Raw genomic sequence first — 27,220 nt, forward strand, 5'->3', positions numbered from 1 at the left:
AAGAGAGGAGGAACAGGGAGGAGCTGGGGGCGGAGAGAGACACACAGAAACGGAGGAACGGAGACGAGTGGAGGAGGGGAGAGGGGACGAGGGGAGGAGACTAGCCCGTGGGGAAAATAAGGGAAGGTCCCAGGGTCTGGACTTCTGTGGCCTTGAAGCGGGGGGCGTGTTGGAGGCTGGGGGGCCTTGCACCTGGGTTCTGAATCCGGGATCTAGCTGATGAGGACTCTGGCCGCTGGAATGCCTGGGTTCACAGACAGCTTAGTTCATATTTCTTATCCTAATGACTCCCCTCCCTGTTCTACTTAATTAAAACCAGGAGAGGGGGGCTGGGGGCGATAATTAGGGAGGTCTCCAGCCGCTGCTTAATGAGCCAGTAATTAACCAGCCAGGGAGGGAAGCTGGCCTCTGGCCAGACTGGGGAGAGTGGTGGCCTCCGGCCTCACCCTCCTACCCTCCACCCCGCCACCCGAGACACCAGTCTTCAGTCCAGAGGGGAATTACATTTATTCATATAACCAAACATCAGACAGCTCAGAACAGCAGTGGGAAGGGAGGGTGGGCAGGGCTAAATGTCCATTCACAGCCTGTAGGCCCCTCAGTCCAGGGGCTGGGTGTGCCGGTGATGGAGGTGGGAGAACAGTCTTTATGTCTTTGCTGTGCCCTCTCTTCCTTTCTTCTTACTGAGAAGGAGGGTGGAACTGCCTCTCAGGTGAAAACCTTGGGAGATTTGCCTTTCCTCTGGGAAATGAGCCCCTCAGATCCTGCCTGGTGGCTTGACTACTGGGGGTGTCCCCACAGTTCAGGACCAAGACTCCCAGCCACTCCCTGAGATCAGAGGAGAGGGTGAGGTGTCCCACTGTGGCTGGGATCCTCTCATGGCCTCAAGCTCCTACATACTTGGTCATGGAGGGAGTTGAATGTCCATCCTACCTTGACTATTCCCAGGGTTTGAGGACTTTCACCCGCTCCAGTTCCCAGGAAAGGTGGATGAATATTGAGATTTCTGCTGGGTCTTCCAGTCTCTGGTGCCCCTGCCTGGCAGGGTTGAGGGCATGCAGTGGGCTGCCCAGCTTTTGAGCCCCAGGAGTGCAGAGGGGCTGGTGGGGCTCAAGTCTCAGCAGGTGTGTGTGGGGGGCTGGGACCTTTGCTCCTCCATTCGACCCCCACCCTGAACTCTCAGCAGCAACTCCAGGAGCTCCTGTCCCCCTGGGGGTAAGGGAGGCTCTGACCGCTGGGCTTCCATCCGCTGGCTCTGGAGGAGTGGAGGGAGGGAAAGTTGTTGGTGAGGTTCTAAGAGGAGCAGGGCTTGAAAGGAGCCAGGGCTGGTGTGAGGGGCATATAGGACACCTGTGATGGGGGTAGGGGGAGTAGGACCTGGCGGGGCAGTGGGGCAGATGCCTGGGGAGAAGGAGGGGTAGGAACCCCAAAGAGAACAGGGGCCAAGAGACCAAGAAGGTCTCTCCTGGCGGGGAGGGGATGGGTGTCTCACCTGGTGACTGAGGATGGTGCTGTAGAGCTGTTCTCTGTCCTCAAGAGGCCGGGGCGGGGCTCGGCCTAGGCTTGGACGGTTCTGGGGGGGATGGAAGGTGGCCCTCTGCTCTTCTAGGCGGCGGGACTGGGCCTCAGCCACCAGGTCCAGAAGGAGCTCAGTCTGCAGGGAGAGCAGGGAGGCCGAGCGGGGCCCCAGGGCTGGGGAGAGGAGGGGGAGGGCTCAGAGACCCAGAGAATTTGGCAGACAGCAGTGGTGGGTGTGTGTGTATGGGGGCGTCAGAGCTAAGGGGGTGTGATGGGGAGTCCGGAGGAGGTGGGGAGAGAGCCCATGATGGATTGAGCCTTGGTCATGGGATCAGGAAGGATGTGGGCACCAGGGTCAGGGAGCTCCTTGGGTGGGTGGGGGTACCTGTGTGGCGGGACCCTGGAGGAGGAGGGGACGGAGGAGCAGATCGCCAAGGCCGATTGCTGGTGTTCACAGGGGGCCAGCCATGCTCATCCTGATGGGGGCCCTGATGCTGAGAGACATCCGTTCCAGTCAAGTGGGGGTGGGGTGGGCAGAGGGCTAGGCCAGCAGCCCATTTCCTCTCTCTGCGTCTCTGTTCTGCCTCTGTGCCCAAGCCTGTCCAAGTCCCTTGAGTCCACCATTACTCAGTCTCTGACTCAGGTCCTCTCACCTCCCTCTCTCCCAATGCCAGCCTCCCCAACCCGGTGCCGAGCTCACCTGCTCACCATCCTCTTCTTCCTGGGGTCTCTCAGCCTCCATCCCCTGGAGGGGAGAAACGGATGGGGGAGGGGTAGCTGGGATTTGGGAGGAGGGCCGGAACCCTGAGTTCCTGAGGGGAGTAGGGGCTGAAAGGGGTGGGGGTGAGCCGGGGGCTGGATGCCTGGGTACTGAGCAGGAAGCTGGGTTCCTGGTCAGCCCCCCCCCCCCCCGGGCCCCGCCCATCCCTGTCAACTTCCTCCAGTTCTCTTTTCCCACCCAACGGCTTGCTTGACCTCTCTCGCCCCAGGGGAGCACAGAGACTGGAAGAACTCCTCCAGCTGCAGTAGGGTTGGGGGTTCAGAGGGGGAAGGACTTTTGGCTTTCTCATCTCCAGAGCCTCAGGAGCCCCCTAACCCCCTGCTCTGTTCCCTCCACCCACCTCCTCTCCTGCAGTTCTGTCAACACAGGAACTAGCTACAGAGGAAGTGGTTTCACTCCTCAGAATCCCCCCCACACCCCCACTCCTTACCCCAGGTACCTTCCCTAAGAAGGACCTGCCCCCTGCTTCCCAGCTTCCCTCAGACTTATTGGGTTGGGGCGGGGCATGTTTCCAGTGGGAAGCAGAGGCCTCAGATCCAAGGATGTCAGGCCCTCAAACATACCTATACCCCTAGCACTGTGTCTAACAAATATGTGTTGAATAGTTATCATTGCCCTATATGTGCTTAGAGTCTATTTAGGGCACAAAATATGCACCAAATGTAAGAGATGCAGGGGAAGCTTTCCTCTCGTCATGAAGTGGAAAAGGGAGAGGACCACAACCTGGCTTGGTCTTTGATCAATGCTGGTCAGGCTAGCTGGCACCAAGGTGGGAACAGGACAGAGACATTTGGGACCTCTAAATGGCAGCCTGTCATGTTAGCTGAGTGACTTTGAGCATGAAATATGATGAAGAGGTCAGGTTCTGCCACTTAATGCTTTGCAATCTTGGGCAAATACAATCTCTGTGCCTCAGTTTCTGAAAGAGTAAAATGGAGGTTTTTTTTTAATAGCGTTGATATGAGGATCAAATGTGATAAAGCATTTGGCACATAGTGAATGCTCATAAATGGTAGTTATTATTAGTTTTCAATATGCTTCATGTCTCCGTGTCTCAGGTCTATTGCCATGAAAGAGGTATAACCATATTGCTGAATGGTGGCTAAAGTTTGAGATGCTCTCTCCATCTCCCTCTACATGAGGCCTCAGGAATCTCCCCAGTGGCTATAAAAAATGCCCTTGGAAGAGGGACAAAGGGTATGCATGGTTTAGTGTGTGTGGTTTCTCATTGGGCTACTAGAGACGCTTGCCTTTAGATGATACCCTAAGTTAACACAGGACCCCAAATCTACTTATTCCTGCTCTTAAAACTATACTGAAAGCTTCCATCCAAATGTTGAACCTAGGGCACAAAATTCTGAAAACACTCTGCAGTCAACCTCGTGTTTTTTCCATTCCCCAACCCCTCCAAAAGATGGTAACACTTCAAATCAGCTTTATTATGGGGTGACAGACTTGGGGTTCTTAGATATAGTGGTGGCTAGAAGAGTGGCACTTCATCCCTGCAGTGGTTTGTTTGGGGGTGGGGTGAGGTGGGGAGGATGCAAGGAGTCATCAGCTGGAGTGACCCTTGGCCCTGCCTTCTGTGCCTACACAGTGCCTGGCGCACAGCAGGTGCTCAATAAATATCTGTCAGCCGTTTGTGGGTAGTGGGGGTTACAGGCGATAGAGGCTCCCTTTGGGAACAATGTACAGGAAAGAACATCTTACATTCTATCTGTCTGCAGTTCTTGGTTCAGGGGTACTTCTCCCATTCCACTCCATCCTCCTGTAACACCTCATCCTTATTTTCTGTGAGAGAGGCTGGGCCTGCTTCATCCCAGCACCCCGAACTCTCTTTCCAGGGCTGCAGTTTCTCCACGTGGAAGACGATGTGGCATACACCATTTTGGGAGAGACACTACACTCATGACCCCTCACTTTTGAGGCTCAAGGATTTTAAAATCTGGAGGCCTTCCATACTGCTTGTCATTTAATGAGTACTCACTTTTAGAATCCCTCCCTGACATGCAGCCTTTTATTTCTGACCCTCGCCTCCCGCATTTAAGGGTATTACTTGGTGGGCTGGGGGACCCCATGCAACTTGAGGGGATCCCCGCTCAGGGGACGGAGTAAGGCAAGGAGGCGGGATTGGAGTGTTGGAGGCGGGACCGCAGGCTCCTAGAGCCACCCAATCGCAGGGCCAGTCAACAGCTGAGGCCACACCCCCGCCCCCGGCCGCGACCCCGGATCTTCCTCGCACTATTGCAGGGTTGGACGGAGGTCCGCGCATGCCTGCAGAAAACCTACGGCCTCGGAGGGGCGGGCCTTCTCCTGCTCCTTTCGATAGGCTTCGGCAGTGCGAATAGGCCCCGCCCCCATGGGCGGCCAAGTCTACGGACAAAGTCCGGGCTTGAGGATAGGCTCCGGCTGACAGCGTCCGGCAGCGCGGCTGAGCCCCGCCCCCACGCGGGGGCACGCTTCCTGATGCGGTCCGCGCGCGCTGCAAGGCGCCGGCGCCGCGGCCCGGCGTGGCTTTGTGACGAGCCTCCGGTGGTCCCGCCCCTTCCAGCAGCGTCAGCAGATCCCAGTGGTTGCGCTGGCGGGCGATGTCCCCGGGAGCTAGCCCGGCTTGGTCCCGCAGCCCTCGGGCGGCTCCCAGCCCCAGCAGCAGCTGGGCTACCTCCATGGCTCCTTCTCGGGCCGCCAGGAACAGCGGCGTCTGCTCCTGCCCGGGAGGAAACAGCCAGGGGGGGCGGTCAGGGAAGGCCACGCCCACAGGACTGGCCCTCCTACTTGACCGGTGGTCCCTCCCCCTTCAGGTTTTTCGGAGTTCCGGCGCTTTGCACCTCTACCGCGTCAGCTTAATTGTGGGGGGCGCCCGCTACCCGGTCTAACCCTGCCGTCCAGTGCGTCTTTATCGGCTCCAGCCTGGAGAAGGGAGCGGGCGGCCCGGGCGTTGTTCACGGCGGCGGCCCAGTGCAGCGCGGTTTTTCCTAGGGCACCACGTGAGAGGTTGTTACCCGGAGGCTGGGGGCCCGACGCCTGGGTTCCTGTTTCCCACGGATTCTGGACTTGGGGAAAGGGCTATTCAGCCCGCCGGGTCCCTCCAAGGCGGAAGCGTTGCCCGGGTGACCGCCGGCTTGCAGGAAGCGTTGCTCCAGTGACGTCACCGGCGCGCGGGAGGGACAATGGGGCATTGTTCTGGGGTCGATGGGACCGGCAGATCACGTACCTCCCACGAGACCCCCTTCCTTCTCACACTCTTCCCCCATCCTAGTTCCCAGTGGACTAGGGTAGTGTGTGTGTGTGTGTGTGTGTGTGTGTGTGTTTGAGGATGATGAGGGAAGACTCACGTGCTGCCTACTGCCACCACACTGCAGATTTACCACCTTGACAGCAGGGTGGGAGGGAATGACCCAGCTTCCAGTTGGTCCCTCTGCTGACCCCCCTTTTCTGCATCTTATCTCACACCCCATTTGCTCAACTTCTTGATAGCACAACATCAACTTCCCCAGATCCATACCCCATTTGTCTCTGGCCCCCACATCTGCTTGGGCTGCAATCAGTTCTTCAACCAGGTCCTCAACAGCTAGCCTGGCGGCCAGCATCAGGGCTGTGGTCCCATCCTCTGTCCGCGCATCTACTGCAGTCTGTCTGCTGCGGAGTAAGAGCTGGGGCGGGGTGGGGGGCGGCAGAGAGGGCCAGTGACCTCTGGTATATCTAGACTGCTAGCTAAGGTCCCTCACACTGTTAACCACCTCCCAATCCACATTCATCCATCTGTTCTTGTTTCTCTTTCAGTCCCCAGTCTCACATCACCTTCCTCTCTGCCAAACCCAGAGGATGCTATTGCCCAGCCTTACTTGCAAGTTTGCCCCGTTTCCTTTAGCAACCCCAGTGGGCACTGACCTGGCAAACCTCCCGAGCATCAGCAGCCACAGCGGTGTGAAGGGGGGTGCGCCCTGCCCGGTCTGGCTGGTTGGGGTCGGCTCCTGCCTCAAGGAGGCGGCGGGCAGCGGTTGGCCGGGAGAATCGAGCAGCCAGGTGCAGGGGGGTCTCCCCAGTGCCCACGGTGTGAACCTGGGGACAGGCCCCTCCACCCAGCAGAGGTTCCCAGGGCTCAGGGCTTCCCAACCATGTCTCCTGATAGGTCCTGGACTCCACTCCCCCACAGCAGACTGCTGACATCAGGGGTGTCACCCCATCTGTGGGTGAGAGACATGAAGAATGGGAGACAACTGGGGAAGGGGGAGAACATGGAGGCTCAGGGAGAATCACAGCTTGAGGTGTCAGGAAGCCCAGCTTGGGTTCTTGATTTTCTGTGGCTTTAGTCAAGTGACTTTCTACTTTATTTTTCTCTGGGCTTTGGTTTCCTCATCTGTAAAAGGAAGCATCAGGCCTTAATACTCTAACATTCTAGGGCAGTGATTCTCAAACTTGAGTCCTGGATCAGACTCACCTGCGGAGCTTGTTAAAACACAGATTCCCCAATATTTTGAATTTCTGAATCAGTAGCTCTGGAGTGGAACCTGAGAATTTATATTTCTAACAATTTCCCTGGTGATGCTGATTTTTCTGTCCTGGGACCACTCTTTGAGAATGGCTGTTTGAAGCACTCACTCTAGTATTACTTTCTCCAGTTCTGATATCAAAGGACTTTCTGATTCTAAAAGGGTCAAAGGGAGTTTTCATTTTCTTAGTCTGGGTTGGCTCACATACCAGGTCCACGGGTGTCCACATCAGGGACATCCATCTCAGAGTCCTGGGGAGGAGTCAGCATGGCTGCCTGGGGGAGCTCCTGACAGTCACTACTCAGAGGCCAGAGCTGGCACTTGGAGGGTGAGGCCATTTCTTCAACCTTGAGGATCAGAACAAGGATCAGTGAAGGAAGGTTGACTTGTCCCTTCAAGCCCTCCATCACTTTAGGACCATTCCTGCCCCAGTGCTTTCACCTGGTCCGCCTCTTCTCCTTCCTTGGGGCCTGAGCACATCACAACTCCATCCTCATCAACTTCTGCCTCTGGTTTCAGTGCCCTGGAAGGGGGTGGGTGGGTAGAGGACCTTCAGGGTCCCTAAGATTTCCAGCAGGCTTCCCACCCCTCTCCCCTTCCCGTGTCTTCAACTTCTGCATAGCATCTCTTATCGCTTCTGATCATAAATATATCTCCACAGGAACGAGTCCCCTCCCTGAGCCCCAGTTCTTTCTCACTCTCACTTGAGGCCGATGCTGTCCTCGCCCAGGGGGGGCCGGCGTCGGCGGGGAACTGGCTGAGTCTGAGACCTTCGAGTGAACCCAGGGGGCAGCCAGAGGGCCCCATGCTCTCGGCGCTTCCGGCGGATGAGCTGGAGGACGAGAAGAGCCCCGAGGGCCAGGAGAAGCACCCCGGCCACCGGCGAGCACAGTACAGGCCAGGGAAGCTGGTTGGCGGGGGGCTCTGGTGGAAGAGACACAGTCAGAAGAAGAGGCCATTCCTGGTGAGGCTGGGTACTCTGGTGAGACCTTTGGGTAAGTGCAGTAACCTCTTTTTGCCTCAGTTTCCTCAACTGTAAAATGGGAATAATAATAGTACTTGCCTCATAGGGGTCATTGGGAGGATTAAATAAGTTAATACTGTAAAATGCTTAGAGCGAGGCCTGGCACATAGTAAGTGGTATATAAGAGCTATTATTCTTTCATGTGCTGTGAATTGTTTGATACGGGGATGGTTGGATACTCTCGGCTTAGTAGAATAGACCAGAACCCAAGGTTTGTGGGCGGTCTGTGATAGAGGTTAGAATAAAGTACTGAGGGAAGTAAAGGAGATTGCAGAGCAAATGGGCCATGAGGAGATCTAGCTGGAGAAGAAGGTTAACAAAGGTAAGTCTCCACAAAGAACATTTGGGGTTCCAGTGCTTCTGTTTCATTTGACTTCATTGCTGGTTGCTGGCCTGAAAGCTGGCCTGGGAGCAAACTCAGGGGAAGTGATGGGGCCACCTACCGGTGCCTGCACGAGGGTGGGCAGCCAGCAGGGGTCCTGGCAGTAGGGGCTCCAGGGCCCCCACTGCGGCCATCGCAGCAAGGAAGCGGAGCAGGAGCCCAGGGTCCCAGGGACAGCGGGATGCAGGATGGTCGGGGCCACAGCGGGACAAGTCCACATCCATCACCACCACAAACCTGCGGGGAAGACACCTCAGAGACCTTTCGGTTGGTCCCTGGTTCCCTTCTCTCTGCTGGTTAAAAAACTAATGTCTGCCCCCTCTCCCCCGCCTCCCAGCCTTCTTACCCAGTGCTGAGGGAGTCCGTCTCCTTGCCTGTAGGCTGTGTTTGAGGGGCTGCTCTCTCATGGTGAGAGGGGTCTAGGGTTCCTCCTAGCTCCTCTTCGGCCTGGGCTCCAGGATAGGGGTACACCATGTTCCTGCCATCACTATCCTTCCTTACCCAAAGCCCTACCCTCAGAGTCAGGGACAGCACCCGGGCCAGGGCAAGCAGCTGCTGGTCCAGGGTTGAGGGGCTCAGCACCACCAGCAGGGCCAGGGAGGGCCCCCACTCCGAATCCCCATCTTCGGGCCTGCAGTCGCCCCCATCCCAGCCACATTCTGCAGTGTTGCAGCCCTTCTCACAGTGTCCATTGTGGAAGTGATCACGGCAGTACTGGTCATAGGCTGGACTGTGGGTTGAGGAGACGGGGACTCAGGACCCCAAAAGAAACCTGACTTCCTCATCCCAGAGAGGATCCCTGATATTCCACAGCCTCTAGGGCTCTGGTTGCTAAGTGGGGGCAGCTCTGGAGTAATGGGCTTAGACCCTGGGTGGTAGGTAGTCCAGACACCCTAATGTCTACTGACACCTTTGTTTCCTAACACTGTCCCCACTCTCTACCCTCCCAAACTCCTGTCTCCCTGAAGGGAAGCCCTTTTCCCTCAGGGATGCTGGTTGCTAGGGGAGATACTCCATGGCAACAGGGCTTAGAGAGAGAAGCTTGAGGCCAGAGATCCCACAGCTCTCAGAGGGTAGCTCTGAAAGAGGCAGTGCCCTCTTTCTTGGTCCCCACATTAAATATTCATGCTGCCCCATTCCTCTGGGTTGGAGTCTAGCGTCTTATACCCCTAATTAGCAATGGTTATTAGGGTGGAAATTCCCTGAAGCTTGAGGCTGTGGTCATGCTGTAACTCGAGAGACATCTATGTCCTTCCTTCTGCCCTCACCCTGCCCCCGCCCAGCCCATCAGGGTTTCAGACTCACGTGCAGGCTGGAGGAGTCTCACAGTCATAGCCATCAAACAAACACTCTTCAGAGTCACATTGCGGATGGCACTGCCCATCCCGGAAGAGAAGCCAGCACCGAGAATGGGAGGGGCAGCCCTTCCACGGGTCTGGGACCCCCAGGGAGCAGTCCCCACCATCCCAATTTCCTCCTGGACCGCTGCAGCCAGCGTCGCAGGCCCCATCTCCACTTCTGCCCTCACATCCCTTTGCTCCAGGCCTCTGACACTGGGGCCCTGGAGAGCTGGGAGGGCAGGAGCATCGAAAGCCTGGGCCCCCCAGCCCAGGGGTCTCTGAGCAGCTGCCATTGTGTAGGCATGGAGAAGGAGGGCCACAGCCTGGAGGAGCGGGTGGGGTTAGGCAGTCAGGGCCCCCATAGCCATTGAGGCAGGCACAGCGGGGTGGGAATCCAGGCTTGGGGGAGGGCAGACACAGGCCACCGTGGTGGCAGTGATGGAGACCGCAGGAGGGGGCTCTGTGGCTGCAGGTGGGGCCTTCAAAACCCTGCGGAGAGGAGGAGAGAGATTGGGGGAAGGACCTTGTATTATTCTCCCTGCCTCCCCTTAAGCTAACCCCTGCATTAAGATAACTCAGAGGGTCCTAGATTCTCATATCTGGAAGGGGCCTCAGAGAATATCAAATTCATCATTTTACAGTAGTTGAAATCATGTCTCCCTTTTTTTTTTTTTCACACAATGACATATTGCATAGTGGGGAGAATGGATGAACCACAGCTGTTCGCAAGAATGTGGGTGAAAGAATGAATATATGTACATGTATAACTGAATCACTTTGCTGTACACCTGAAGCTAACACAACGTTGTAAATCAGCTATATGCCAATTTAAAAAAAAAAAACAAAAAAACATGGGTGAACTGTCATCATGATGTGAGTCCTGGAAGACGAAACTGTTAATAGAGTAATAGTAATTGAACTAATACTACATTATCTTGATCCTTGGAGATAGGATTATGTACTTCTCTTCCTCTGGAAGGGGAACAGCATACAGGAGGACATAAGTACATGAAAGTTATTATTAATGTTGTAATTCTTGTTTTAGGTTCATGGGTGTTATCTTGTAAGGATAATTAAAAGAAGGCAGTACATAAACTAATGTTAGTTTGTATGTTCGTGTATCATGAACCAAGGCTTAAGATTAACCCACTTTCATGCATCTGAGGTCTATAAACAAATACACACATGGAGTTAAAAGAACTTATCCAAGCTCACCCAGCTGGCCTTGGGGACCTTCCCAAATCCCATGATTTCTGAAAGTTCCATTCATGCTACCACCTGATCCTGCCTTTCCCCACGACTGCTGCTGAGAACCACGTACCACTGTGGACCTGAGATGGCTTTCTCCAATAATTCCCACTCCAGTGCTCCCCCAGGTTCCTGGCTCAGGCATTCTCACCTTGCGTCAGCGTTGGGGGCAACAGAGAAAGCAGCTTTGTGGTCACTCACCTGGGGGCAGTGGCAGGTGAATCCTGGGGGTGGTCCTGCTGTGGCCTCACAAGACCCTCCATGGGAGCAGGGCTGGCTCTGGCAGGGGTCTAGCTCCACTTCACACCGCTGGCCTGTGGCAGGGGTGGGGTTAAACATAACACTCTGTTTCAGTCGCTGCCTCCTTCCGAGCTCATTCCTGGGAGACGGCCCAGCACTAGCCGCACAGGCAAAGGGGTGGTGGGCATGTTCTCTGGCGTGGGGCGTAGAGGCAGGGGGATGGACCAGATGACTAGGCTGCCCCACGGGCGGGGATTGTCTGGGTTTCCATGGTCAATTCAGCTGTGCCCAGAAATGCCCATACCCCCTCTCTCAGACCTTACCTGTGTGTCCAGGCAGACACTGGCAGTAGAAGGCATTGGCCAGAGAGTGGCAGGCTGCAGTGCCTGTGGGGTGACAGGGCTGGTCCAGACACTCATCCACGTCCCCCTCACAGCGCAGCCCCACAAAGCCTGGAGGGCAGGCACAGTGGAAGCCTCCAGGTTTGGGGGTGCACGTTCCATGGTTGTGACAGGGCTGGGATTGACAAGCGTCAGGTTCCTTTGAGCAGTTCTGTCCACTGTAGCCTGGTGTACACTTGTAGGCAAAGAGGGTCAGACAGGGAACCAATAAATGAGCCCATCCTGGCACTCTAGGGGACCCAGCTCCAGATAGTCTGCAAACACCCCACCTTCCAACTCAAAGCATCACTCAACTCACCATCCATCACAGCCACGTGTAGCTTAACCCTTTTATCTCAACTCCACATGATACACAATTATTTGATAATACACAACTCAACCACTTCCCAGTCCCAAACAATCTCTTTGATTCATTGCCACTAGATATAGCTCCGTTTTTGAAAAAACCTTCTTCCCCCAACCACACATCCACTGGGTTCTGTCACGCTTAATTAATTTATAAGCATTTATTGAATGCCTGCTTTGTGCCAGGCACTTTTTCAGGCTCTAGGAATACAGAGAAAATTAAAACTCATCCCTGCTTCCATGAAATTCTCAGTCAACCAGAGGAGAGACAGCTGGCATTGATTGCATGATTATATACATAACGTCATAAAACCCTCCTAACAACCCTCTATGTGGATCATCTCATTTGAGTCTCACTTTGCAAAAAAGGAAACTGATTCCTTGAAAGATGAGTGACTTGCACGAGCCACACAGCTGGTAGGTGGCAGAGCTGGGATTCAATGCAAGTCTATGACTCCATAACTGATGACCTTAACCATTTTCTGATTATTTCATATCATTTTGCTAGTGAGAGAAGAGTCATTGATGAGGTCTGTATCATGTGCCAAGTTCTTGCAGGAGGAAGGAGAGTATGCAAGAATGGAGTACCAGGAAGGCTTCAGAAAAATGGAGGAGAAGGGATTCACAAAGCATCCGAGGAATGGCCAGAGGGCTGGAAGAAGCAGACGAGGGGCGTGTTTGGAAACTTCTGGAGGAAGGAGTTTCATGAAAGAGGAAATAGAGCTGAGTAATGGGTACACGGGGGTTCACTACTAATCAGTATGCTGCTTTTGTGTATGTTTGAAAACGCTCGTGATAAAAAGTTAAAAAATAAAATTTAAGAGTTAAAGAGGGTGGTTAAAGGATCATGCCTTCTATCCAAACGTGTGGTTGTGAGCACAGGCATCAGGCTGCTTGGACTTGAATCCCAGCTTTGCCTTCCTGGCCTGCTCAGTGACCTGAACCACCAAGGTAAGGCCCTGACCCAGTCTGGAGAGAAGTTAGGGACATTCCCCTGAGGCAGACGCCTCCTGGGCACCATCCAGTGGAAGAGGGGTGAGGAAAGCCCCCAGAGAGCTAGTCTGGGGTGCAGGGAAGTCAGCTGCAGTTTTGTGTTGCTGGAGCAGGGTTAGGGGTTGGCGGGGAGAGATGAGGCCTGAGAGGCAGGCAGGGCTGGGTCGCGCCGGGCTTGGGACTTCATTGTGAAAGAGGTGGGCAGCCACTGAAGGGTTTTAAGCAGGAGAGTGACAGGCCAGCTTAATATTTTCAACAGAGCACCCTAGTGGTGGAGTAGAGGCTGAACCTTTAGGAGGACAAGTGTGGAGGCAGGGATGATGGTTAGGAGGCGGATGCAGGTGTCCGGGTGGAATGCAGCGAAGCCCTGGACTAAGGCAGTGGGATGAGGGTGAAGGGGCAAGGACAGAGTTGAGAAATATTGAGGAGGTAAAATGACTTGGTGGTTGGTTGGATGTGTTGGGTAAATGAAAAGAAAATGCCCTCTCCCCCTCCCCTTTCTGCCCCATGACTGCTGTTTCCCACATCCAGCCCAACTTTGTCTTCCCCCACCTCCTCTAGACGCTCTCACCTGGCAGAGATAACCATTAGGTTGGGCTACGCAGGTGGCCCCGTGCTGGCAGGGCCTGGACTCACAGGGGTTCACCCTCTCCTGGCATATACTGCCTTGGAATCCAGGGGGACAGTGGCAGAAATGGGAGGGGCCGCTGTCGATGCAGATGCCTCCATTCTGGCACAGGGAAGAGACTTCTGTGCCTGGGAAGAGAGACACACAGGGATTGATAAAGCTAAGTGGGGTGGAAGGATGCTCAGGGGCTCCAGACCGTGAGCAGGGAGGTCCATGGAGGGGCCACTGACATTCCTAGGGTGGGTGGAGGGCACTCAGAGCCTGAGGAGTCAGTAACTCTTGACCCCGAAGAGATTAAAACATCAAGTTCCCAACATGGATGGACCTAGAGATTGTCATACTGAGTGAAGTAATTCAGACAGAGAAAGACAAATATCGTATGATATTGCTTATATGTGGAATGTAAAAAAAAGGGTACAAATGAACTTATCTACAAAACGGAAATAGATTTACAGATGTAGAAAACAAACTTATGGTTACGAGGGGGTAAGTGGGGGAACGATAAACTGGGAGACTGGGACTGACATATACACACTGCTCTATATAAAGTAGATAACTAGGGCTTCCCTGGTGGCACAGTGGTTAAGAATCCGCCTGCCAGTGCAGGGGACACAGGTTCGAGCCCTGGGCCGGGAAGATCCCACATGCCGTGGAGCAACTAAGCCTGTGGGCCGCAATTGCGGAGCCTGCGCTATAGAGCCCACGAGCCACAACTACTGAGCCCGCGTGCCACAACTACTGAAGCCCACGTGCCACAACTACTGAAGCCCGCGCGACTAAAGCCCGTGCTCCACAACAAGAGAAGCCACCGCAATGAGAAGCCCGCGCACCACAACAAAAAGCAGCCCACGCTCGCCGCAACTAGAGAAAGCCCGCGTGCAGCAACAAAGACCCAATGCAGCCAAAAATAATTAATTAATTAATTGTAAAAAATCGATAACTAATAAGGACCTACTGTATAGCACAGGGAGTTCTACTCAATATAGTAATGGCCTATATGGGAAAAGGATCTAAAAAAGAGTGGATATATGTATATGTGTAACTGATTCACTTTGCTGTACACCTGAAACTAACACAACATTGTAAATCAACTATACCCCAACTAAAAAAAAAAAAAAAAATCAAGCTCCTCCTCCTGCCTGTTTTGTCAGAATGGAGAGAAATACCTCTTCTTTGGCTTATCAGGGCATTATAAGCAACTATATTCTTGGCTTTAAATGTCTCAAGCAAGAAAGAAGTCAAGAGAAACTTCAGGTGGGGACACCTGAAGTGGCTTAACTAATGGTCTAAGTCCATCCCCTGGGTTTTGCATCCTCTGATGTTCTGTCACAGTGATTCCCATCAGCCATCCCCTAACCTCACAAGGGTCTCTTTCCTAAGTTCGTCTCATAACAAAACTTATTTGAACAAGGAGGGTATTCTTTTACCCAGGGGTTGGCATAACATCCGAGTGAGTGGGGCATGGCGAAGTGTGTTAAGTGTAGTTGGTTAAGCGTGGTTCACTCTAGTTGAGTTACGATGGTAAAGACAGTGCTGAGTTGTTCCACACTGGATCACTGGGTTATGTCCCTGGTGGTTGTGTTCAACTGGAGTCTGGTTGACTGGGCTGGGTGGTGTTGCTTGTGTTGTGTTGAACGTGGTGCTAGGAGTTGAGTTGTGTTAGGCTGTCTTGGGTGTTGAGCTGCAGCATCAGTAACTGGTTGTCTGTGTTGCTTTGACTCTTGGTCCACTGTTTGTCCAGATGTTGTGTGTGGATGTCCTTAGGGGTGGGGTAGGGGAGGACACTCTTTTGCTCTTCATCTGCTCCATAGTCGGTCCTTGGGTCAGTACCTTGGCTCAGAGCAGCCTTCTGGCAGGAGGACAGCGGCAGGTTGCAGAGAGGTCCGGTCCATCCCTGGAGGCACAGGCACTGGAAGGAGGGCCCAGTCTGGAGGCAGTGGGAATTGTGTGGACAGGGCTTCTGAGCGCATGAGTCCATCAGCGTCTGAGGGTTAGGAGGGAGCGTGAGGCAGGAAAGAGCATCAGCTTCCCAGGCCTAGAGATGGTCCTCTGCCAGTGTCTCAAAATCCCTTACCTTGAAAACTCTCTCCTGAATGGTCTGGGACTAGGTCACCCTCCCTGGTTTCCTTGGATACCCACATCCCAGAACAGTCGCTGGGATCAGAAATCCTTTCAGTGAACCATACAAATCTCAAGCTAGACCTCAACTCCTAGACTTCCAAACCTCCTTTCACGTGGATACCTCTCCTAAGCTTCCCTGCTGCCACCTTTTAATACCCGAGGCCCTCTCACTGGCGCTCTCCTGCCCCTCCCTCCTCAGCACACCTGGCTCAGTGCCCCTCACCTGGCAGCTGCCTCCTGTGTAGCCAGGGGGACAGAGGCAGCGGGGACCCTGAGGGCCATCTTGGCAGGTTGCCCTGTTCCTACAGGGGCTGGATAAGAAAGAGAGAGGGCACAGTAGGAGGAAGGCCAGGGCAACAAGGGGAGGGAGTGTGTGATGTGGTGGCAGGCAACCACTGGGGAGACGGGGAAGCAGGAGGGAAGGCAGAGTGAAGGGATGTGGGATGTGGGATGAGAGGCGGCATGGCGCCCCAGAGGAGATGGAGAGGAAGGGTGGGGAGGGCTCCCTCCCTCCCTCCAGGGGTCTTTGTGCCCTGCTCACCTGTCCGCACAGCTGGGACGGATCCTTCCCTCGCAGCGTGGGCCCTGGAAGCCCGTGGTGCAGAGGCAGGAGGAGGCGCTGGGCCTGTTCACACAGGTGCCCCCATGGAGGCACGGTGCTGGAGAGAGGAGGCTGTGAGGGGTTGGGTTCCTCGCCTGTAACCTGGCCTGCGGCCTCAGTCACACCCCACACGGGGCACCCCCCGCCCCCCGCAACTTCCCCACCCAAACAACAGCTCACTGAGTCCAGTTAATTTTTTTTAAAATGTGGTACAAGCATACCCTGACCAGTTTCTCCATCCTCCTGTGGCCCAGCCCCAGGACATGGTGGGCACTCACCAGAGGCACAGTGGTCAATGCTGGTCTGGCAGCGGAGCCCGGTGTGGCTCGGAGGGCAGGTGCAGGAGTAGCCCTCAGGGCTGGGGCTACAGGAACCACCGTTGAGACAGGGCCCTGAGTGACAAGCTGTCAGCTCCTCGCTGCAAGTGGGCCCTGAGGGAAGCGGGTGGGGTCTGAGAAAAGGAAACCTCCTTTTCCTTCTTTTCCTCCTCTTCCCTTTCCTTCCCTTCCTCATCCCCATCCCCCAACCTCTTTTCTTTTCTCACCACCTCCTGCACGTCACCCGTGCCCTCTGTAGCCGGTGCCCAGTTTTGTTTTTTTTTTTGCCACACCGTGGGGCATGTGGGATCTTAGTTCCCTGACCAGGGATGGAACCTGCACCCCCTGCAGTGGAAGTGTGGAGTCTTAACCACTGGGCCACCAGGGAAGTCCCAGCCCGTGCCCAGTTCTTCTTGGTGGTGACTGAGACCCAGAGCCCTTTGGACACATGTCTCCACTGGCCTTGCCCTTGATTTAAATGGTGGTCAGCCCAGGGTATATATGGTTTAGGGAGCGCCTCACCTGTGTAACCTGTGGCGCAGGTGCAGTTGTAGCCAAAGGGCTGGGGGTGGCAGGTCCCTCCGTGGGCACAGGGTGTGGAGATGCAACCCCCCAGCTCTGTGTCACACTCTGGTCCTGTCCAACCCACATCACACACACACGAGGATCTGGTCATAAAAGGAAAGGGGGGTTTTCTCTTCTCCCCTCCCCATTGGTCAGACCCCTATGACTTCTTTTTTGGCCCTGAGACTCTGGCCCCTTTCTCAGCGTCTTTGCTCTCAGCATTGTCCCCCTTCTGCCCTACCTGCCCCACTCGTTTTCTCCAACTAGATCTGTCTGTCTATCTATCTATTCATCCATCCCTTCTATAACTTGTTTATTGTCTGTCTTTCCTCATTAGAACCAAAGCTCCATGAGAGTAGATACTTTGTCTCTTTTGTTCTGTGTTGCTCCCCCAATGCCTGGAAATGTATCCACACATAGTAGATGCTCAATAAATATTTGTCTAATGAATGATGAGATGAATTGGTCCTGGGATTTAATACTCTTCTTTCTGCTTTGACCTCCCTAGTCCTCCGTTTCCCTCTTTATTTATGAACTCTCCCCTCATTGGATAACAGTCACCAGTCAAACCCTCCCATTGGTTGTGATCTCAGAACTTTGCCATCTTCTTCCTATTCCCCATTGGTCATTTCCTACAGACTCACCCCTCACTGGCTCTTTTCTCCTGCCCTAGCTGAGGAGGACCCAGAGGAGACTATAAATGGGGAGGGCCTGGAAGATGTTACCTCTGGCAGTGCCCATGGTGGCAGGTGCAGTTGTCTTCAGCTGGGGCACAGCCAGGGCTTCCACTGGGGCAGAGGCAGTGGGCCTCTTCCTCCGGATCCTGGCATCTTTGCTTGGGCTGGCACAGGTTGGGGGCACACAGGGGAATTTCACAGAGATGACCTGGGGTGGGGAGATGGGTCAGAGAGAAAACAGAGTCCCTCCCTGTCCTTGACGGGGCCAAAGGCCGCTTCTTATGCATGACTTGCTCACTCCCCATGAACCTGTCCTTCAGTGGCTCCCTAATGCCTCAGGATACCAACTTCTTCAGAATGACACATGGGGTCCTGCCTGTCATGGCCTTCCTACAATTGCTATGTTTCTGACCTTTGCCCCATTGTAGCCTAAGCTCTGGATGTCCTACACTCCCTTTAGCGGGGTGTGCTTTTCTTCCCTCCGTGCCTTTGCACATGCTGTTATCTGCAGTTAAAACACGCTGCCTAGCATTCTGTCTTGACAAACTCCTACTCAGTCTTTAAGACTCTGTTCAGCCAGCCTTTCTCATCTCTAGTCTGGGTTGGCCAGTCCTTTGTGTTCCTATAGGATCCTGTGCATTCCTCTCTCAGAGCACGTCCCTGGGCCATAATCAACTTGTTGGTCTCTCTACAGTAGATTTAAATCCACTTGAGGATAGCAACTCTTACTTAACTTTGTGTCTGTGTCTGGCATAGTAGACACTTAATAAATGTTTGCTAAATAAGCAAATGAATGGCTTGCCTTTGAACCTCATCCTCTGGTCCTGATCCCCAGTCATACCACTCATGTTGGGCCTGATGTGGGTCCTACAGTAACACTCACCCTCAGCTCCTGTACGGTTGTGCAGGTTTTGCACTGCATAAATTTAAGGGATTCCATTCTCATTCTGTTCTCACATCCCAATCCTCAAATGCCCATCAGTGACCTCTACTGTACCCCAAATGGACTCAAATACCCCTCCAGTTCTTTCCAATGCCTCCCCTGCTGACCTGTGAAGCCAGATGGGCAGAGGCAAAGGAAAGCTCCTGGGAGGTCAAGGCAGCTGGCTCCAGTGGGGCATGGGCCACTCAGACACTCGTCCACCTCCGCCTGACAGCGTGGGCCTTCAAAGCCTATGGCACAGCAGGAGGGTCAGGGACCTGCACAGAAGTCTGCCCCTGCCCTCACTCTCGCCTCCAGTGTTTGAGCCCCAGTTTACCTGGGAGACACTTGCAATGGAAGGATCCAGGCTGGTCCTGGCACTGCCCACCGTTGGCACAGGGAGAGCTTCTGCACTCGTTGATGTCCTCCTCACACTGGGAGCCGGTGAATCCTGGTGGGGTTGGGAGTGAGAGGGGAGAGATGACCAAGGTCTTTTTTTTTTTTTTCTTTTCTTGACTTTCTCTAGATTTATGAGGGAGTTTGTTACAAATGTTTGAGCTTTACAGGCATGATTTCATGGATTCAAACAAGAAATTAAGAGTTAACACTGGTATTTAGCCTTCTCTTTACAAATACAGAAATAACATTGCTACAAATTGCAAGGGAGAGAATCTTGTTTCAGATGGTTTGGTTTGGGGTTTTGTCTAAACGTGTCATTATATAATGAAGGCCTCAGTATGGGAGCTTCTCAAATAGTGATTTGGATTTCAGGACAAAATAGAGCATAACTTGGTAACTTTAGTCTTTATATAAATAAGGCATAACTGGATATGTGTACTAATGCTGAAAATACATTTTATCAAAAGAATAGATACAAGTCCTGGCCCTTTCCCTTGCTAGGAAAGGTGAACCTGGAGGACTTCCAGAGGAGACACCTGGGGCAGGTGGAGATGACAGGAGGGTGATGCGTAAAGGTGAAACAGCCACCTGCCAGCCGTGTGACTTTGGGCAAGCTACCCAACCTCTCTAGGCTCCACTTTATTCCCCTGTAAAAGGGAAATGATAATATAAACTACTCGTGGTACCACTGAGAGGATTAAATGAGATAATGCCTGAAAAGTACATAGCCAAGTGCCTGGCTTAGAGTAAATATTCAATAAACATCAGTTATTATCATAACAGGGAACAGAGGGATGTCCCGTGAAGCTGGAGAAGGAAGGCCTGGGGCGACTTTCCCTGCATCCATGCCGAACAGTGCCAAAACCAACCAGGGACCCCCGGCATGCAGGGGGAGAGTACAGAGGACTCTGCAGGAGGGCTGGAGAGGAGGGATATTTGGGTGACTTAGCAGGACTCAGATGAGGGTGGGCGAGTAAGCAGGGGAAGATTTGGAGGACGTAACAGAAGAGAGTTTGGAGAACAGAGAAGGAGTTGGAGAAACGGGGCGCTCCTCGGTCTGGCCCGAGAGAGCTTCAAGAGGCCACGGGCGATTGCCAGGCTGGAACCGTGGAGTGGAATCTGCACTCACCGGGCCGGCAGACGCACCGGAAGCCATTGAGCAGGTCGTGGCAGTCAGCCTCGTTCAGGCAAGGGGCAGAGGCGCACTCGTCTGTCTCTACCTCACAGAGCTGCCCTTCTAAGCCTGAGGAGGGGTCAAGGGTGAGGCTCAGCCAGGCCAGCCTTGCCTTAGCTGCTCACCCCTTCTGCCCAGGAGGCCCGGGTTCTAGAACCAGCCCTGTCCCTGACCTGACCTGTGCCCCAGCAGGCAGCCCCTCCCAGGGGGCCGTCTGCGTGTGGGTTGGAGAGACGAACCCGAGGCCCTGCTGCTCTGCTGTGTTTGGCTCTGCCCCCCTCAGGTGTGAAAGCTCAGGGAGCAGGGCACCTGCCGGGACATGTGGGAGGGCTCTGGGGAAGTGCCTTTTGGGGCCATTCCTCTGTGCACAGAAGGCAGGGCTCACCCGGGAGGGCTGATCAGCCTGGAGGTCCTCGAGGTACCAATGTGACAAATGGGCATCTGCTTGGAGGTGATTCACTCCTCTTGTTCTACCTGGGCAGACCTCTGTGCCAGGGAGACCAGGGATCCCCAAGGTGGGGATTTGAAGGGCGTTTGGGGACCTGTGTCACTCCCATACTTGTCCTGCTTCTTTGGCCTCCTCCTGGTCTCCACTGTCTCACCCTGAACTGAAGTTGGATCAGACTCTGGACCTCGGCTGCCTCCCTCTTCTTGCCTGGGGAACCTGCCTCTGAAGCTCCTTGAGATCTACAACCTTGTCCCTTGGATTACTGGATAGTTTTCTCAGCATTTTTCTTTGGATGCTTCTCAGCTTAGGAAGGCTGTGTAGTATAGTGGGTAAAACTATCAAAGCTCTGGGGTTGAATCCTGGCTCTGCCACTTACAAGCTGGGCAACCTTCAACAAGTCACTTAACCTCTCTGTGCCTCAGTTTCTTCATTTATAAAATGGGCATAGTGACAATGCTGACTTCATAGGGTTATTGTAAAGATTAGATAATGCATGTAAGATGCTCAGGCACAAAGTAAGCTGTTATTTTTCTGGTTTTATTCAGTTCCCTGATATTGGCTCTATCACTCTCTCCCTGGGGAGAGGTTTACCCCTCTTAACACTAACTTGTAGGTAGGTGCAGCCTTGCAGCATTCCTTTCCCGTTGTACCAAATTCAAGCACACAGACCCTTTGGGATTTTAAAGGTTTACTCTCAATCTCTACAGGGGAGACTTTCTGTGATTAGGAGGAGCATTCTGGGTTGGCATAAGCAGAGGCTGCAGCATGAAAAGTTTATTAACTGCTGCTCTGCTCTCCCTTGATGGGCCTCTGTGTACAGTGGACCAGTTTGTGTACCCTGCGGTGTCTATGAAATGAATGCAGAGTTGAGCAGTGCACAGCCTCACTACCGTCTGTGGCAGCCCTTCTCTCAGGGGCCGTCGGTTTCCCAGAGTTTTCATCTGGGGGGTGAGGGGAGGAGGAGAAGCATTCTTTGCTGTCTGACCCCAACCGGCCTGAGGCTGTCTGTGCTCTGGAGGGGTCACGTCCAATGGGTTCGGGATTAGTCTCCCGTCTCCTCTACCCGAGGGCCCATTCATCTGGTACCTGGTGGGCAGAGGCACTGGAAGGTGGCGAGCAAGTCCAGGCAGGTGCTGCCAGGGTGGCAGGGCTGCGACAGGCACTCATTGTGATCGGCCTCGCAGCGGGATCCCGTGTAGCCAGGGGGACAGAGGCACTCAAAGGAGCCGGGCGTGTTGAGGCAGGAGCCGCCATGTTCACAGGGACTGGGGCCTTGCTGGGCTAGGAGGAGAGAAGATCCGGGAGTCCGCAGGGGTCAGTGGTGGAAGGGCGAGGAGGCCAGAGTGGCAGGGAAGGTGTGGGGACCCTGTTTGTGGCTGATGAGATCAAAGTGGGGAAAGGGACTGTGGCTTTAAAATGGAGGAGGACTAAATGGGGCCCCGAGGGCTGAGGATTGGTGAGAAGACCATGTGAGGCAGAGATGCCAAAAATGGACAAATTCAGGAAAAAGAGATGTTTATTTATTTACGTGGCCACTGTGTGGCTTGCGGGATCTTAGTTTCCCAACCAGGGATCGAACCCAGGCCCTTGGCAGTGAAAGTGCGGAGTCCTAACCACTGGACCGCCAGGGAATCCCCGAGATGTTTATATTTTTAATTTGGAAAACAATTTGCCTGTTTCCCTCTTCAGTGCAGAGGCTGTCTGGGGGCTCAGAGAGGGTCTCATGCGGACGTGCCTCACCCATCTGACACTCGTCCAGGTCCTGGTGGCAAGTGGGCCCCGTGTAGCCAGGCTGACACACGCAGAATGTGGAGCCCCTCAGGGGGTTGGTGTTGCACTGGGCTTCCTGGTGGCACGGCTGGCTCAGACACATGTCCTCCATGTGGCACAGGAGGCCTGGAGGGCAGGGTGGAGGCGAGGCTCTCAGAGGCTGCTTGAAGCTCCCAGCTGCCCTCCTGGTGCTTCTGTCACGTACCATCTCCACCTCCCACCTCCCGCCTCCCTGTACCCGGTGTCACACCTGTGCGGCCAGGTGGGCAGAGGCAGGAGAAGGCGCCCACACGGTCGATGCAGGTGGATCCTGGGGCACAGGTGGCGGCAACACAGTCGTCCAGGTTCTCCTTGCAGCCCGTGCCTCCCCAGCCGCTCACACACACACAATGGAAGCCGCCAGCTGAGTTCTGGCAGGTACCCCCGTTGCTGCAGCGAGGGAGACCCTGAACCTCACATTCATCCACATCTTCAGAGCAATCCCAGCCTGCCAAGGGGAAGGGGACAGGTGCTGGAGCTGGGGGCCCTGTGAGGAGTGGAGAACAGGGGCTGACCATCTGGGCCACTGGTGCCATCAACTTGGCTGAAACGACTCACCTGTCCAGGCCTCTGGGCAGAGGCAGGTGTAGGTGCCCAGCCCATCCTGACAGGCGCCTCCGTTCTGACACTGGTGCCCGACACAGTCATCTGGATTCACCTCACAGCTTGGGCCTGTGAAACCTGACAGGGTCATGCGATCAGCTGAGGAAAGGGGACCCATGGGAGGCAACCTCCGTGCCCAGAGAGAGGGGCTGCAGGAGGACCCCTGCGAGGACACACCTGGGGGACACAGGCAGAGGTGGAAGGTGGAGTCTCTCCCTGGAACCACTTGACAGATGCCCCCACTGGGACAGCCCCTGGGGGGGCAGGGTCCTGGCCGGAGCTCACAGCGTGGACCCCCCCACCCAGCGGGGCAGAGGCACTGGAAGGACCCCAGGGTGTTATGGCAGGAGGTGCCCTTGGGGCAGGGTCCTGGGTCCAGGAAACACTCGTTGACATCGCGTTCGCAGGCGTGGCCCTCGAAGCCAGGTGGGCAGCGGCACTGGATCTGGGGGTATGTGGCCAGACACACCCCTCCGTTGACGCAGGGGTTGGCTGAGCAGAAGTCCCGGAGCTGGCAGTGCTCACCTGAGGCAGAGGACAGGGGGGGCATTTTCCTAGCACTGCACAAATTCCAGCTCCTCTGAGATGACCCAGCTCTCACTCTGGATTATCTCTGTGTCTAATTTCCATATTTTCTTCCCTTCCCTCCCATACCCTCTCTGCCCTATTCCAACACCCTCACTTTTATCATTCTTTGGGAGAGTTATATCTGGAGTGACCACATTTTTCAAGCTGAAAACTGAACATGTAGCTGTTGGTGGGAGTATTGTGAATCAGCCCTGCTTGGGAGAATCTGGGACGTAGGGTTCCTTTAGTGGTGACCTTGGTGGCGAATTAGAAAGCACGCAGCCTCTGCAAGCAGGAGACTTAGCCCCTTGCCTTGGCCCAGCCAGTTGGGTGCCCTCGGGCAGTCGTCTTGCCTCTCTTATCCTGATTTCCTGAACTTCAGGTGGGTGTAATGGTCCGGATAACGGTAGAGAGACTCACTTCACAGCCGTCTGCACCAGTGGGAATGGCGGCGGTGGCGGCAGTGGCGCTGGTACTGAGCTAAGTAAGCACTTCCTGAACATCGCCCCCTTTCTTCCCCACACCAGCCTTATGAAGTGTGGACATCGGCCGACAACCGAGGACCCAGACAGCTTAAATATCTTACGCAAGGTCACATGTCTAATCAGTGGCAGAGCTGGCAATGGACCCGAGGAGGGGGCCGCCCAGAGCCCCTACTCTGAAGGACAAGGCCTGGCTAGTTGCCACTGGCCATCCTTCTTGTTGTCACGTACGCTGGTCTCTCACACCCAGTCTCAGGCCCAGTTTCCTCAGAATTTCCTCGTCAGTTAAAAAATCTCCATGTCCTGGGCCCACCCCAGATGCACTAGGGCAGGCTCTCTGGGACAGGGCACCGGTATGTTTAAGGCTTTCCAGGTGACTGCTATGCCTAACCAAGTTTGAGAAACTTTGTCTCTAGTCCACCGCCTCCTGGATGCACCCACATCCCAAGCACTCTCTGGCCGCGTGGCCCTTGCTTCCCCGGTCCAGCCCTCCCCATCCTGGTGAGGCGCTATGGATCCTTTCTCTCCAGGGCCTCGCAGCTCTGTCCAGGCACCCCTGACCACTTCCTCATGGTAGCACACCCTGCCCATCATGTGTCCTGCTCTCTCGCTCCAGGGCTGCACCCCCTCCCCATCACACCGCCCACCACTGCAGTCTTCCCAGGTGACAGTATGGGCTCCCACCACTCACAATAGAAGCCATTCAGGTGCTCAGAATGCAGAGTCCTGGAAGTCCCCTGCTGTGCTAGGCATTAACCCTCTAGCTAGTGGACCGAGGGGAGGTTGAGGGGCTGGGAAAGGGGTCAGGGTGGTGTGTGAAGGGGGCTGTGGCAGTAGCTATTTACCAGCTGGCTTGGAAATACCTCAACATCTTAGCAATCAGTACTATCCTGTCGGTGAATGTCAATCTTGGGTAAATGGTTCACCAAGAATTGGCTTGTTGATTCTCTCGGCCTCTCTCCTCAAAGGGCTCGCAGTCTCTCAGGCTCTAGTTCCATCTTTCCTACCCCACAGCCCAGCCCGTGGCCCCTGCCTGTCCCCCTTCCTCGCCGCTCCCATCAATGCTCACCTGTCCATCCCGGCATGCAGGAGCACTGTGGGCGGCCCGAGGCCTGGATGTGGCAGCGGCCCATTTTGGAACAGAAGGAAGCACAGGGGTCCTTGAGCTGGGCCTGGCACCTGTCACCAGTGAAGCCAGAGGGGCAGGTGCAGAAGAAGCTGGGGGCCAAGGGAGAGGGAGGGCTGGGGGAGCTGGGAAGGGTGGGAAGCAGGGCTTGACAGCTGCCTCCATTCTGGCAGAGCTGGGCATCCTGGCAGGGGTCCGGAAACTGGCATGTCTCACCCAGGAAGCCAGGGGCACACCTGGGCAGGGGAGGAGACAGGAGAGCTTACTTCCTGGCCCTCTGCTTTCTCTCCTCCCTCCCTCCCTTGCCTTTATTTGTTTCCCTTCATCTGCTTCACCTCCTCCCTTTCTCCTTTCTTCCCATTTCTCCCCGTCCCCTCCGCTACTCCCCTTCCCAGTCTCCCACTCCCACAAGGTAGACTCACTGGCAGGTCTCTTGCCCCTGAGATAGGCTCAGGCAGGTGCCTCCGTTGGCACAGGGTTCTGGGAAACTCCCGCACGGCAGCCCTAGAGATGGAGATGAGGATGAGACGGGAGCAGGGAGCATTGCGCTCCACTTTTCCTCCCCTGGACGCTCCGGAGGGACCTGCCTGCAGCAACCCCGCACAGGTGCTCTAAACCACCATCGCCTTGATACTCCTGTCCCTAGTCCCCACGTGGTGCTCCCTCCCCAGCCCCCTAGATCCCAGGCCTCTCAGTTACTAATCCCCACCCCTCCTTTCCTGTTTATTCTCTGGCCTCCCAAGTCCAGCTTCAGGCTCCATCCCTCGGAAGCAAGACAACAGGGATCAGGAGGGGGGCTGAGGGGACTCCTGGGAGGTGAATGGCTGAAACATTGAAGGGATTTCCTCCCGGAAGGGCCCAGCATTGAGCCATCGGGGGGTGGGGACAGCTGGACCGGGAAAGGGACTTGGTGGGCCCTTGACCTTCCCGTGTCTCCATCTCCTGTTCCCTCTCATCTCTTCCCCTAGCAGGTGGTCCCTCTTTTCCCTCTCTTCCTCCTAAACGTGACTGTAAGAGCACGCTGTCCCCCAGTTCCAGGGCCAACTTGGTTCTCCCTGGGGGTGGGCACCTTCTCACCCATCCCCCCTACGGTCACCACCCCTGGCACGGGGCCCATAGCCTGGGTCTGTGTAGCTGCAAGGGCAGAGTTGTCTCTCCCTGCCGGCAGTCCCATTTGGGGGGGTGAGAATCTTCTCCATCCGGTGTCGCCTCAAAGCATGGGGCTTGACCCTCTGTCCCCAACCCACTGGACATCCTCCTAAGGAATGTGGGTCCCCTCACTTCTCCCATCCCACGCCTCACCTCTGGTCTGGACGACTGACCGACACAGCAGCAGCAGCAGCGGCAGCAGCAGTGAAGGGGGCTGCATTCCAGAGCCCCTGCCCAAGCCCAGATTTCCCCCTGCCTCTTCCAGTGGGACCCTCAGAGCCCTCACTGAGGCAATAACCACCTCCTCTGCTCCCACGGCCCCTTCTTCCTCCTCTTCGGCCTGCTGCGAACCTCACGTCTGAGCTGTTTCCTGAGTCACACAATGTCCTGGACACCCTAGTGAGGGGGGGGGGGGCGGAGTGGAGGAACATTGAGGGGGATGAGGGAGGGGCCTTCTGTCCCTGACAACCCCTGGGGAGGTGGCGAGGAAGAAGGGCAGTGTGGCTGGAGTGCAAGTGATAGACGGGGGAACGGGGCCCCTGGGAGCAGTCCCAGTCCTTCTGTTGTGGTCTCCCCTTTCTAGAGATGGGAACTGCAAGGCGGCTGCCCTATGCCCTGGGGGCGGGGTGGGGTCAGGACCTGGAAACAGAGGTGTGGGGTGATGAGACATCTCCTATTCCTCTTGCATGGAGAGGATGCTTGTTTTGCGAGGTCAGTACAGATGCTTCTCAGAGAATCTGCACGCTTCCACCCACTCACCTTGGCAGAAGGAACACAGGGGACTTCTGGGTCTACCCTTGGCCCTTGCTGGGCTGTTAGTTTTCCCCTTCTGGGAAATGGGGAAGATGCTGGGCTGGTTTGGGGGGAA

The 27,220-nt window shown here is 55.1% G+C and overlaps 2 protein-coding genes across 6 annotated transcripts; both read right to left on the reverse strand.

The window, feature by feature from the left end:
• Positions 1-488: 488 nt before the first annotated feature.
• On the reverse strand, positions 489-2,378 carry GPSM3 (G protein signaling modulator 3). The gene is made up of 4 exons (XM_036868692.1): positions 2,219-2,378; positions 1,904-2,012; positions 1,493-1,692; positions 489-1,255 (listed from the first exon to the last, which is right to left on the reverse strand). The coding sequence occupies exons 1-4, from the start codon at positions 2,258-2,260 to the stop codon at positions 1,118-1,120; spliced, it is 489 nt and encodes a 162-aa protein (XP_036724587.1). The 5' UTR covers positions 2,261-2,378; the 3' UTR covers positions 489-1,117.
• Positions 2,379-3,717: 1,339 nt separating this feature from the next.
• Positions 3,718-26,712, reverse strand: NOTCH4 (notch receptor 4). Of its 5 annotated transcripts, none has more exons than XM_036868687.1 (30): positions 26,506-26,712; positions 25,626-25,707; positions 25,147-25,439; positions 23,206-23,553; positions 22,984-23,106; positions 22,637-22,873; positions 22,357-22,512; positions 21,703-21,897; positions 20,124-20,237; positions 18,933-19,046; positions 18,724-18,846; positions 17,722-17,881; positions 16,955-17,100; positions 16,394-16,546; positions 16,056-16,173; positions 15,738-15,825; positions 15,224-15,377; positions 13,337-13,521; positions 11,350-11,602; positions 10,988-11,100; positions 9,504-10,027; positions 8,545-8,928; positions 8,260-8,435; positions 7,497-7,716; positions 7,234-7,315; positions 7,001-7,139; positions 6,191-6,486; positions 5,805-5,952; positions 5,177-5,274; positions 3,718-5,006 (listed from the first exon to the last, which is right to left on the reverse strand). In XM_036868687.1, exons 1-30 carry the CDS (start codon positions 26,570-26,572, stop codon positions 4,317-4,319), a joined length of 5,979 nt encoding a protein of 1,992 aa, XP_036724582.1. In that variant the 5' UTR covers positions 26,573-26,712; the 3' UTR covers positions 3,718-4,316. The 5 variants fall into 5 exon arrangements, 4 of the variants coding, with proteins under 4 accessions (XP_036724582.1, XP_036724584.1, XP_036724583.1 ...); XR_005021833.1 differs by having other exon boundaries at positions 4,969-5,006; positions 5,177-5,482; positions 26,506-26,700; XM_036868689.1 differs by lacking the exon at positions 23,206-23,553 and having other exon boundaries at positions 26,506-26,700.
• Positions 26,713-27,220: the final 508 nt, after the last annotated feature.

Source organism: Balaenoptera musculus, chromosome 11, assembly GCF_009873245.2.
Source record: "Balaenoptera musculus isolate JJ_BM4_2016_0621 chromosome 11, mBalMus1.pri.v3, whole genome shotgun sequence".
NCBI classification, from domain to species: Eukaryota; Metazoa; Chordata; class Mammalia; order Artiodactyla; family Balaenopteridae; genus Balaenoptera; species Balaenoptera musculus.